Source organism: Callospermophilus lateralis, chromosome 5 (genome assembly GCF_048772815.1).
Source record: "Callospermophilus lateralis isolate mCalLat2 chromosome 5, mCalLat2.hap1, whole genome shotgun sequence".
Taxonomy (NCBI): Eukaryota; Metazoa; Chordata; class Mammalia; order Rodentia; family Sciuridae; genus Callospermophilus; species Callospermophilus lateralis.
Genome location: NC_135309.1, coordinates 31,102,075 through 31,114,620, shown reverse-complemented (window position 1 = coordinate 31,114,620; position 12,546 = coordinate 31,102,075). Strand labels below are relative to the sequence as shown.

At 43.7% G+C, this 12,546-nt stretch overlaps 1 protein-coding gene across 4 annotated transcripts in view; it reads left to right on the top strand.

The window, feature by feature from the left end:
• Window positions 1-11,722, top strand: part of Gria1 (glutamate ionotropic receptor AMPA type subunit 1) — a 299,442-nt gene extending 287,720 nt beyond the window's left edge. For all 4 annotated transcript variants that reach the window (XM_076855743.1, XM_076855742.1, XM_076855741.1 and 1 more), the window contains 2 exons: window positions 4,545-4,679; window positions 11,522-11,722. In XM_076855743.1, coding sequence (XP_076711858.1) covers window positions 4,545-4,679; window positions 11,522-11,722 — 336 coding nt within the window. The remainder of the gene's footprint in view (window positions 1-4,544; window positions 4,680-11,521) is intronic.
• Window positions 11,723-12,546: the final 824 nt, after the last annotated feature.

Below are 12,546 nucleotides of genomic sequence, written 5' to 3'. Positions count from 1 at the left end.
CCTGCTCTCCAATGCACAGTTCAATCAGACACTCAACTCACACTGAGAGTTTCCTATGGGGACACCCACATCGCCCTCAGATTGAGGCCCCTGTTTCGGAAAAAAAAAAATAAACTCCCACTCTGGAAAAGACTTCAGCTTTAGCCAATACTTGAATTCCCCTCCACAACCCACATTGTCTCCTTGAGTTCTCTGTTGCGATTTTGTTTTGAGTCAGGATGTTCTGTGGTGCATTGTACAGCAGCCGGTCCCTGAGCACACACTGCTGAGAAGAGCCGCCCCCACAACCATCGCTTGCACAGTATTTGCCTTGCCAATTATTAGTACAATGGGCCAATTCTCATCCTGTGTCGCTCTTGGGGAAAATATGCAGGCTAGGGAACTGGCCTAGTTTGGAAATGGAACAGCAGAAGCTGCCAATTAACATGAGTTCCTTTTTTGCATCCCCGAAAGGGGTAAATCTCTAGGGAGAATTTATTAAAGGCATGAACCCAGTCGCTCAAGGAACTCCATAGATGCCTCAGATTTCTTGGGCCTAGGATGAGTGTCAAAGGTCACTTTTCCCATTCTGGGTCCGGTTCTTGAATCTCTTACATGACCTTGTCAGCTTCTTCCTAAATATGCTCGCATTTGAGGAACTCACCATGACCTATCTGTTTATTTGAAAGGTCTTCCTACCAGTAGCTTCCCAACTTTGGTCTTAGCGAAAGAGTGAGTCTAGCCAACTCATCAGCCTCCATTTTCCAGAAAATAGTCAATCACTCCAGGAATTCATTCTTAGACCAAAAGATAAGTTTGGAAAAGCACAGGAAAAAGGCTATGATAGCAGAACGGCCAATGGATAGAAGGGTAGCTGAATTTCTTTTGCATGACCCTGAAAGGGAAGGTTATAGAGTCAGCATGTAGAAGGCTTGCAAATGTCGGCATATTAGAAAACACATGGCATTTCAGAGGAATGAAGAGAGGAACCAAAGCTTTATCCTCTGCTTTGTAGGAGTTCATACTCTTACCAGAGGGAAAAGAAGGACTGGAAGTATTTAGAGACCTTGACCTCAGTCCATGTTCACCATCCGTGGGTGTTGAGCAGCACCAGTGGGAGGGACTGGGCTCATGTTCAAAGGCCTTGGCTTCTCCATAGAACTTTCTACTTCTGCTCTAAAGAAAACTCTAAGCCTCTCTGGCTCAGGCCTGGCTCAGTCCTCCTCTGGAAAACTTGAGCCTGCGGAGTCTTGGAAATCTTGAACATTCTTGGAAGAGATGTTGGCTGAGAAACACAGAGGGAATCTGGGACAATCCCCCAATATGTGGGAAGAGCAAGGAGAAATATGGAAAAAAAAATGTTGTTGTTTTTTTTTTTCCTTTCCACATGAGGGAGGTGGTGAATCAAAGACAACAGGTTAAGGAAAACAGATGAAGGGGGCCTCATCGCCATAGCAACAAGCCCAACGATTCTGAAAGACGGGATTTTTCTCTTTCTTTTCACCTGTCACTCTCCTTAGTACTGTCACTCTCTTTCCCTGCTCCTGGCGAGAGACAAGTTGTAACTTTTTCACTCCCACCAACAAGCTGCCAGGCTTTTGAGGAGTGCAGCTGCTATAAGATGGGAGGAGAATAGGGTTCCCCAAAGGAACACTGGCAAGAGTCAAGTCCTGTCTCTTCCCTTTCCCTGGTCATAGCTGGGAAGCTTGCAACTTGCCTACGAAGTGTGAGCATCACTGTTTATACTCAATACCACAAGGAATCAGACCTCTAGTCCTCAGGATGGTCCATTGTTTTCCAACAGAGTGAGTCAAAGAGAGTCAGTAACAGAAGACCTTGGACTCCTTAGAAAGTTTTAAATTTGATACTATCAAAAATCTAATGGCCCTCACGAAGGAATCATAAAAACTTGTGTAAATGTAAACACCTCATTGTGTGAACTTAGACTATACCAACACCAGCCCTTCACCCCACACTCTATTAAATGATGCCACTTCAGAGAGTTGGGTTCCATCTGCTATTGGTGGTAATGGGGCTTATGTTATCCCTGCAATACAGAAGTCTTCCGTACTGCCTGCTGCCATAGAATTGTGTTAGCACAAATAAGGATCAGTGACTGTGTGTCCTGTGAGGTCCAGAGTTCCCACACCCTCCAGGTGGCCTCTTTGTCTGGGATGTGTCCTCCTGCCTCCCCACCTCCCCCAACACAGATCACCATCTCCCTGGACCAGAGACCGTCTTCCAAAGTGAGCAATGCTCTCCACCTCCAGGCAGAATGAGTTGTTCAGTCATTGGATCCTTCTCTTTGCACAGTTATAGAGAACATGCCTCTTCCCCCGACTTCCATTTGACCCTACTTCCTTCTAGACATGCCTGAAGTATAAACTCCATCTTCTATAGTCAGGAAGACAGGTACCTTCTTAGGGTCTTTGGAAGATAGTAACAACAACAACAAAGATGTTTTCCACTCCCTTATCTTTAATGGCCAACCGTAACTTAGGTGAAATTGGGAAAGACTATTAGGAAGAAAATAGCTTTCATTACCAAAGGAGTACTTTTCACCTCAACTACTGAACCGCTGATCCATTTGTAAAGGCTCCACCCTTCTCGTCTATCACCTCCTCCATCCACTCCCTCTGCACAGTGCTCTTGCTAAGATGTGAGCAGATGATGCATTAAGATGCCTCTCTCCCTGTGGCCCCCTCCAAATAGAAAAGTTTTATAGGAATTTCTCTTAACCACAAATCTTCCAAGGACTGGGAAGAGTTACTCTCCATAGGAAGAATGACATACCTCCTCAACAACAAACAGGGAGACATTCTGAGTGCTCCGGAAATGATGTGAAATGGAAATTTACTTGTTCACCAGTCAACTCTTAAACCAGGCACCAAAATCAGTTTGCACATATCTCTTATCAGACCATTATCCTGGAGCGGAAGAATTTTTGCCCCTTTGAATAATTATTCCCACTGCTTCCAAAGCCAGACTATGCCTTGCCAAGTGTAACCTATATTCAAGAACCATCTGCTTTAGCAATACAGGAAGCCACCAAGGGGGTGTGCTTCAGATAATCCTACAGCTCTGCTGCTTCTGGGGTGGGAAGACATGCTGTGATTTGCCAGCTGCAGTCCCCAAACTCAGCCCTGCTGAATCCTGTACAATGCACCAAGTAGAACTACAGCGAAGGATGCAGACTTGGTAAAGACGAAATTCCTACCCACATGCCCAGATCCTAACAGGCAGGTGTCAGAGGAGATCCTAGGGTCACACAGTCCACCCCTTGTGTGGCTCCTATAGCCCACCTGAAAAGGAACACCCAGAGAGGTATAAAAGTCACACATCCTATTCAGTGCCACCAACTAGACAATGACAATGTGTATTTGTGCCAGTGAGCCATGCATTTCATTTTAATTTAATGAGACACTTGTTGTATATTAACAAACAGTATAAACAAAGGCATTAGATGTCTGGAGATGGGGATCCTTCCAAGACTTAAAGATATTTTTTTGCCTGTATCAAGAATTTGAATAGCGACTCCCTCTGCCTAAGCCATCACTCTCTACCACCACCAACAGTTTTGTTTGGTTGGTCCCACCTCTCAACACTTGGGAAAGTGTTGTCTCTTATTTGCCCACTTTTGAACCCCCTGTATATGACAGGACTCAGAGATGGTCTCTCTGACCAATGGACTTCCTCAGACTCCACTGGGTGAGTTCTATCCCCTCCTATTGGATGACAGTAGTGGGCTTCTGTCTTCTAGGAATTAAGCACCTTGCTCTGTGACTCTGTTCACCCAAAGCCAATGTCAGATCTTCCCCCATAGGCGACAGGGACTTTTAAATTCAGCCACCTAGGTCTGCCTACAGTGTTTTTTTAGCAAACACCTCCAGAAAAAAAAAATGGCACCAATTAAGCATAGTTATTAGAATTTAATGGAACCATTTTTCTATCTCAGTGTCTACTACTGCAACACTCTCCCCTCCCCAGGTTTTTTCCCCTAAATTGGGACTGGGAACATCAAGTTAAAGTTGTACAACACTGGGTCTTTATTATACTACAATAACTGTCTTATTAAATTGAAATCAAATGCACATCTAGGGGAAAGTTCATTTTAAGTACCAACTCTCAGAAAAAAAATGCATGGAGACATAAGCCATGAGCAATTCCAGTGTGTTGCTGAGCAACAAGGTATGGGTGTAGAGACCACACTGAAAAGGAAGGAAAGAATGGGGTAAGCTCAAGTGTTCAGATCTTGAAAGAAGATGCCCTGAATTTCTCGTGGCATCTCCCACCCTAGGAGAGGCGTTGAGGAGAAGGGAAAATATAATTATAAATTTTACATCACCAGGAATGCTTGGGAAATTATTAAATATATATATACACACACATTTTTCTCTTGGGGAATGTTTAACACTCAGCCAATAAGTTTTTTCCAATGATTACGAACGTTAAGAGGGTGCGGGGTTGAGTGTATGTGTGTAAATATGCTGTTGCTTGGATGGTCTTTGCCTCTTGACTCACTTATCTCTTCTCCCCTCCCCCTCCTCCCCTCCTCCTCTCCTTAGGACAAGACAAGTGCTCTGAGCCTCAGCAATGTGGCGGGCGTGTTCTACATCCTGATCGGAGGACTTGGACTAGCCATGCTGGTTGCCTTAATCGAGTTCTGCTACAAATCCCGTAGTGAATCCAAGCGGATGAAGGTGGCATCGTCTTCCCAGGCCTTTTTCCTAACCTGTTCTGTGATACAGCTGGTTTTCCTGAGAGTGTCCTTGCTAGAAAGGGTGGGGAGTCGTGGTGGTTGAAGTCAGCCTAAGCTAAGGGAAGAGAGTTGTCAGGAGGAGGTGACAGGACAGAGGCAATCGCGAGAAAGAAAGGAAGATGGGGTATGTCAGGGAAATACAGGGCTCAGGATAGCAACTGCATGCTACAGAGATGGTTCGATGAGGTTCAAGGTCAGATAGAGGTCTGAGTGGGCAGTCGGCAGAGTGAGAGATAAGAGTGATCTCTGCAAAAGCTGCAGAGAATAGAAAGGTAGTTCCCCAGATAGGGGAAATTATGTCTACCCTCTGCTCTGTGCTGCTCTTGCCATGCTTGGTAAATGGGGTCTTAGCTTCCACATTGTGAGATAGATACTGGCCAGGAGGATCGTGAACAGAGAAAGGTAAGCAAATTAGTTAGACGATCCCTAACCGCATCAAATACAGCTTCAGGCAACTGGAGAAGGGAAGAAGTGTGGAGGACTTGAGAGCTCTTGATAAAAACATGAAAACTCTCCAAGTGGAAGGAAACCAGGCTAGTTCTATGGCGATCCAAAATAAACAATAAAAGTAATGAGTATAAGTGATTGAACACAGATGTTAATACATTGTACAGAATCTACCTTTCTAAAAAAAAAAGTTACTCAAAAGTGAGAAGGACAATCCAAAAAAGGAACAAGCTCCCCATCATTGAAGGTATACAGTAGAGGGTGAAGAATTCTGGGTAAGGATATTGATTTGAACATTTAAAGTGGGTTTGGATTAAATGACCTTCATAGCCCCTCATATTTTATCATTTAGCCTCAGTAAGAAAATATTTATGGTAGTTAATCAATCATATGACCCATTCCGTGAGCAAAGAGTCCTGAGGAACAGAGGACTAAAGTGTAATCTGAGATCTTCAGCACCTTTGAACTTCAACAAAGAAAGAATACAGAAACATTACTCCACCACAAGGTACCCTATGGTGTAGCTAGGAAGTTCTCTAGGAATTCAAAGGAAGGAGAAATTGGATAAGGTTTCTGGAGAGAGGAGAAATTAAGGAGAAATTCAGACAGAGAGAGGCAAGAGAAGTACAGTCACTCAGAACCACATTTGAGCGGTAGTATGATGGCCTAGGTTGTTACCTCGACAACATGATCCAAGATGCAAGGTAGGATTTGCTTTCCTGGAATGTGTCTAAGAAGTTCACTTTCCCAAGTTTAGTACACACTCATGGATCACCTGTGTAATAGCCTCCTGTTCATCCTGTCTCTGCATTAGGACATCTGTCCTATGCATACATCCAGGGTTACCGTTGGAGAGACATTTCTGTAAATTGTAAATTTGTAAATTCTGTATTCACTTCTGTATAAGAGGAGGTGGGGGTAGAGAAAGAGGACCTTCTGTCCTGGCAATCAGACCTTCTGTCCTGGCATGGCATTATTGCCTTAGCATATCTCAGCACATCTCATGCCCACCTTGCTGGCAATTAGCTATGCTCACAACCTGCATGCTCCAGTCACCCAGTGTGTGTTTCTCATGTGCCTTTATGCAGGCTGATCCTCCAACCTGTCCCATAGGGCCCTCTTAAAAGGGTAACTTCCTGGAGATGTAATAACAAGGATCAATCAAGGGATAGAAGCATGATTGTTTTTGGCCCAAGGACCTAAGCACACCTCAGTCCTGCCTTTGACCAGCTCACCCTTTCCCAGGTGCTCTCAGAAAAGGAAACCACAGCAAAATCATTGACTTCAGACCCTAAGTCCAGCATTAACCTCTAAGGAGCTAGGCTAAACACAGTAAAACCCAAACAAAGCCTTCTTTGCCGATTCCATCCAAAAAACAAGCCTAAAGGCTCTACTTTGCAAAGGCTGCTCCAATGGCAAAGAAGGAGACAGGTTTAGAGTTAGGTGAGCTACAACATTTACCATCCCCAACACCTTCCCCATGGACCAGAACTGCACCAGAAACCTAAAGCTGGCCCAACACAAACCAATAGGAGTCCCTTCTCATTGACCCCTGGGACACTGTGCAATGTGGTGGTCTGGAGAGCAAGCTCAGGAGGCTGAGTGTTGGGCATGAATCCATCTGCTTCATTTCTTAACTGTGGCATCTTGCTCAAGTTTTAGTAACTCTCGGATCCTCAGTTTTTTTATAAAATGAAGACAGTGGTAGTATACACCTCATAGAATTATGAGAATTATGAGAAATAATGGAGTTAGAGGGCTTGGCAAAATGCCTAAGCCAGAGTAAGCCCTCAAAAAATAACAATAATAACAATGATTACTAGCATTTATAATAATCATCATTATTAGTGGGCAATAACATCTTCTTTAAAACTCCTTTTATTGCCCCTAATTTCATGTGTTAGGTGCTTTGAGCTATAGAGACTATTAGTTTCTTAAGTTAAGAGGGTCTGTCTGATTCTTTTTGTACATTCCACCCACTTAGAGTAAGTATTGGTAAAAATTAATGTGGAATTGTATCCAGAGGAGAAAAACCTCTTGGAGGAAGAGGCAAAGTATGGGAGCAAGCCACTCTTAGGTTAAATAAATGCTACCATCTAAGTTACCCAGCCCAGGAAGCACGAAAACACCATCCAAGGTCATTTTGGCCCCATCTGTTTGTGCTCACAAAATATGATGTCAGTCACCCTTCCTTTTACAACCAAGATGTTCAATCTCAGGAACTCTTGGAAACATTAATTCAACATTTTTCCATCATGGTCTCTTTAATTAATTCCATGGGTCGACATGGCTTCTGCACAACTCACTGGAGCTCTGAATGGGATTTTCTATCTTCCAAATGCAGAGGAGATGCTGTCTTTATTCATCAACCCAACCCTTAATTTTTGAAGCTCCATCCACTCTTCACTGCAGCCATAGCACCAGCCACAAAGACAAACAAGACGCATGACCACCCTTAGATATCTCTGATCTAGCTGTCGAGGTGAAATATGGCCCATATCCCTTGCTGAGCATTCTTGAGACTCACTCCTCTTTTGAAGTGTTGAGAAGCCAAACATGCACATGTCACCGGCGCTCCTTTCACAAAGACGTCCCGAGCACTGCTATACATTAAACAATGCTCCATACGGAGGGAGGATATGTTCAGGAACACACCAAGCCCAGCCTCTCTTCTCAGGAAGCTGGGAGGTTGGTGAGGAAGACAGAAAGTAAACAAACATTTACCTGTTCAATGAGTATTACTGAGAAATACGCTCCGTGTTGTCAGGTACAGAGCTGAGCCCTAGACTGACGGGAGAATGGGAACAGGGCAGGCAGCGTAGCTTCCCTGAGAAAGCAATGCTTAACAGACCTGAAGCATGAGAGGAAGGAACCAGGAGAAAAGAGCTTCTAGCAGAGGATGACTAGGGTCCGAGACCCAAGCACTAAAACTATTGCCCAGAAATGCAAAGAAGGCCAGAGAGATTGGCACCCAGAAAGACTGAAGGAATGGGTGGCAGGGGAAAGCTGGGGACTCAAGAGGGAGACTTCAGGCAGACCAAATACTTAGAATAACTTGATTTGTCCTAGAGTAGCCAAAAATAAACAACTTCACACACATTCTGTTTTGAGTGAAGTCTCAGATCCCCTGCCCTTCTCCTCTGCCAGGAAAAAATGGACTGGCCTCTTCATCTTCAGCTGATGTATATCCAGAATAATCAGATTCCTTCCTATTCACCACCTTGCTCCCAAAGGAAAATGATCCCCAGCCTCTCCCACCCTCCCCCCCCCCCAGAGCTGCTGACCTTTCAAAATTATATGTGGCTGTGCTAACATGGGAAGTGTTTAAGCAACAGCAATTGAAGGCTTACACATTTTCCTTGAATTAATGAGCAGCTGAGAGACTAGATAACAGAGGGGGAGCATCCTCTGCTGCAGGTGGTCACTCTAGTTCTTTGCATATGTGCCTGGATGAGGTCATTACTGAGGTCTGAGTCTTTATTAGGATATTCTCTGACATGCTGAGGCTGGGAAGATTTTTCTTAACAATACAAATGAATGAGAGGCTGTGATTGCTGCTAGAGAAATATGTCTCTGAAAAGTCAACTTGGGGGCTTTGAAGTTGGATTTCTCACTCACCTTTTTCTCCCTAAGTGTCCGTTTCGAAGCAACATAAGGATGAGCTTTAAGAATGGCTGGTGTATCGAAGAGGGAGAAGAAAGGATAACATTTCTCAAGGTCAAGGGCAGGAATTACTTCAGCTAATGGGAGCTTAGCTATAAGGGGTAGGAAGAACCACATTTAGAAGAGCATCTACTTTTTCACCGGGTCAGATAACTGTTACTTCAACAAGTTGGTCATATGCATAAGTCAGTGAATGGGAGAAACTAGATCAGTTCAACCTTGCTTACATTTTAGAATCAGCCAGGAGCTTTCAAAACTCCAGATGGGCAGACTGCACACCATACCTATTAAGTGGTCATCTCTTGGGGTAGGTAGGATTCAGGCATCAGGGTTTTGCCCACCAAATACCCTAGAGACTCCAATGTGCTACGAAGTTTGAGAACTAGTGTTCTACTTGATTTTCAGCATTGCTTTCCATTTCCATTCACTCTTTTCATCTCTTCTCCTGAGATTCCAATATACTCATTTACTAAAAGAGAAGCCAGTAAGAAGGTGGGTCCCATCTGTAACAGGGATACGAAGTCACTGACCTCTGAGAAATGCTCATCCATCTTCCCAATGCCATTAATCTTGTCCTTTAAGATAAATTCAGGAAGTTCCACCAACTTCTAATTAAATATTATGGGAATGTGTGAGCATTGTGAAGACAAAGTCCAAGGTCATCTGTGGGAACTTTCAACCTTTTTTTTTAATTAAAGGAATGTGGCAGAGAAAAATTATGAAGAATAAACATTCCAAGCTAAGCTATAGAAAGTTCCATGTTTTCTACCCATATACCCTCCTTCCAGAAAGTTAGGTTTTTTCAACATTTTTTTTTTAGGTGAGAATAAGGAACTATTAATTCTTCATGTTTTCAGTTCACATTTCCCTGTGTAGCATCACAGCGGTGTTTATCTGGCCTTTGACTTAGAAGAATGCGATGCAAATGACACTTCCTCTGCCATGGAGGACTGCCAAAGGAGAACAACGTAAATGAATCCAGTCCCAGGGTTTGAGGAGGAGACAGAACCCGTGTGGGTGGAGTATCACCTGGGGTAAATCTGTCTGAATCATGAATTTAAAAAAGAAAGAACATTTTAAAACATTGTTAGAATTTTCAGTAATAACAGAATGGCAGGGGGAAAAAATAGGTCAAAATTGCCCGTTATATCTCTTTCTGACCCCAGAAGATTGACTGATTTCTCTGGAATCATGGCAAGGGAGAAAGCCATAGACATTTTTAAAAGGATCCTAGGTTGTTGACTTTTCTTAGACAAATTCAAGAATATCTCCTATTAAACGTCTAACTGCATGGTAGTCCCTCTAACAGGTAGCTGGGGTCCAGCCGATAAGGCCTTTGGCCTGCTCTGGTGAGGTTTGTCTTCTTGTCTTAAAAAACGACAAATCTTACCTGCCTGAAGCAAAATCATTACAAAAGAATGTAGAGCCTGTGACCATGACAACAGAGGGGCCAAGCCCTGCAGTCGGAAGGCTTAAGAGGCAGATAGGAACCAAAGAAGCCTTGAAGAGTGAGTGGGGTTAGAGAAAGAAACCTCTCAACCCAGAGACAGCTCTTCTCCTTTATTTTAATTTCTACCAAGAAATCAAACCCCACTTTATACATTCTATGATTGTCTCTTAATGGGAAGGTAGTGGTAGACATAAAAAAAGTTTTGACTTTCATGCCATCGTTTCTTTCTTCAAAGGAATTCCAAAGGAAATCTTTGATCTAATAGGCTATGATTCTAGACTTAGTTTGTGGGCTTGAACAGCCCACTTAACACATCTGAATCTGGGGAGATCCCTTTCAGTCCTTTCCAAATCTAGAATTCCAAAATGCTACAAATCACAAGGTTAGTAGCACTGGTCTGATGTGTCAATCTAGACATTCAGGTGACACATGTGAATGGGAAGGAGCTGAGCACAGATAATGATCTTGGAAATGCGCTCTCATTTTCTTCAGCACACACCCCTTTCCAGTTACATTTTTCATGCTGTCTTATTCAAACAAATCCTACATTCCCTTCGCACATACTGCTAGAAATAGGATGGCATTATTTCTTTTCTGTAAAAAAAAAAAAAAAAAATCAGGTAGTTTTTCATTTGAACCTAACAATGACACATCCTCAGTTTATTTTAACATTTCAAACCATTTTTTATGCGGTAGCACCATTATCGAAAAAAAAAGAAAAGTCTGTAAGATGCCTAGGTAATCATATTTTATAGACACGGAGATTTAAAGGTCTGAAAAAGTAGTGAAGAGATGTGCACAAGATCATACAACTGATAGATGAATTTTTGTCAGATCCAGACCTAGAATCCATATTTCTTAAACATCATTCCCTGGAGATTTTCCAGTTGGTTGTGAGGCTGTATTTACCACCATCCATAATACCGTGGAAATACTCCACCTTTAAGAATCACAGAATATAAGAACCAGAAAGGAACTTAGAGCTCGCCTGGTCTAACCCACTTCATTAAACATTAAATCCAATGCACAAGGAGGGGGAAGAGAACTGCCCGGAGCCAGCCACACACCAGGTGTGTGAGTTGATGGGAAGCTTAGCATTAGGAACAGGAGAGTGGCTGGATGGGGAGGAGAGCTGGGATTCTATCTTAGGTCCAGACTTGACTCATTCCCCTTACCAACCATTGCCAAGGACCTGGGGAAGAACCCCCGGTCCTCCTGAAAAGGGTTTCTGTTTGATCCCACAGCAATCCATCAACGAAGCCATACGGACATCGACCCTCCCCCGAAACAGTGGGGCAGGAGCCAGCGGCAGTGGCAGCGGAGAGAATGGCCGGGTGGTCAGCCACGACTTCCCCAAGTCCATGCAATCCATTCCCTGCATGAGCCACAGTTCAGGGATGCCCTTGGGAGCCACAGGATTATAACGGGAGCAGACGAAAACCCCTTGGGGAGCAGGTTCAGGCTCCCCTGGCCCCATCCCAAACCCTTCAGTGCCAAAAAAAAAAAAAAAAATGACAACAAAATGAAACACCACCGTCAACCAACCACCGCAACCACGAGGAGGATGATTCGACCGATTTTCCTGAAGAATTCACAGCCCATTTTGCTGACCCTTCTCCTTTTTCGATCTTCTTTCAGCCCTCTATGTTTGCTCAGTGAGGATGACAAATAACACTGTACTGCAATAAGGGACGCGTAAACCTGTCTAACGAAGCCTATGTCTCTGAAAATGGAATTACTGGAATACTAATGAAGAAACCAGACTGTTTTTTCTTTTAATTCTGTTGTTAATGTGTCTTAGTGTGTGTGCAATTTTTTTCTTATTAATTAATCCATGGTCTGCAGGTTCTGTTAGGCCCCTTCCTTCTTCTTTCTTCTCATTCCCAACTCCCTTCTTCTCCCTCTTCAGTTTCCAGATTGGAGATTCAAGATTTGTTCCACCTTACAAGCAAGAAAAGGAATAAAGCAAACTTCAAACGAATTCCCCATGGGGGCTCTCCGCAGTACCCTCCACTCCTTGGCCCCGAGCCTTGGGTGAAGACTGACCTTGGAGAAGTGGGCTGCCTTCCCCAGAGACCTAAGCACTGACCTAGTCAAGATCACATGTGAAAAGCAATTCAGAAGGAGGGTGGTGGAGAGGGCAAGGGCAGATGTGCAGATGGAGGAGGACTCGTAAAATGACTGCTGCTCGGGAAAAGGTTTCTTTAACGTGCAAGAGTCATTCGGAAGGCCATAGATAGTAATGGTA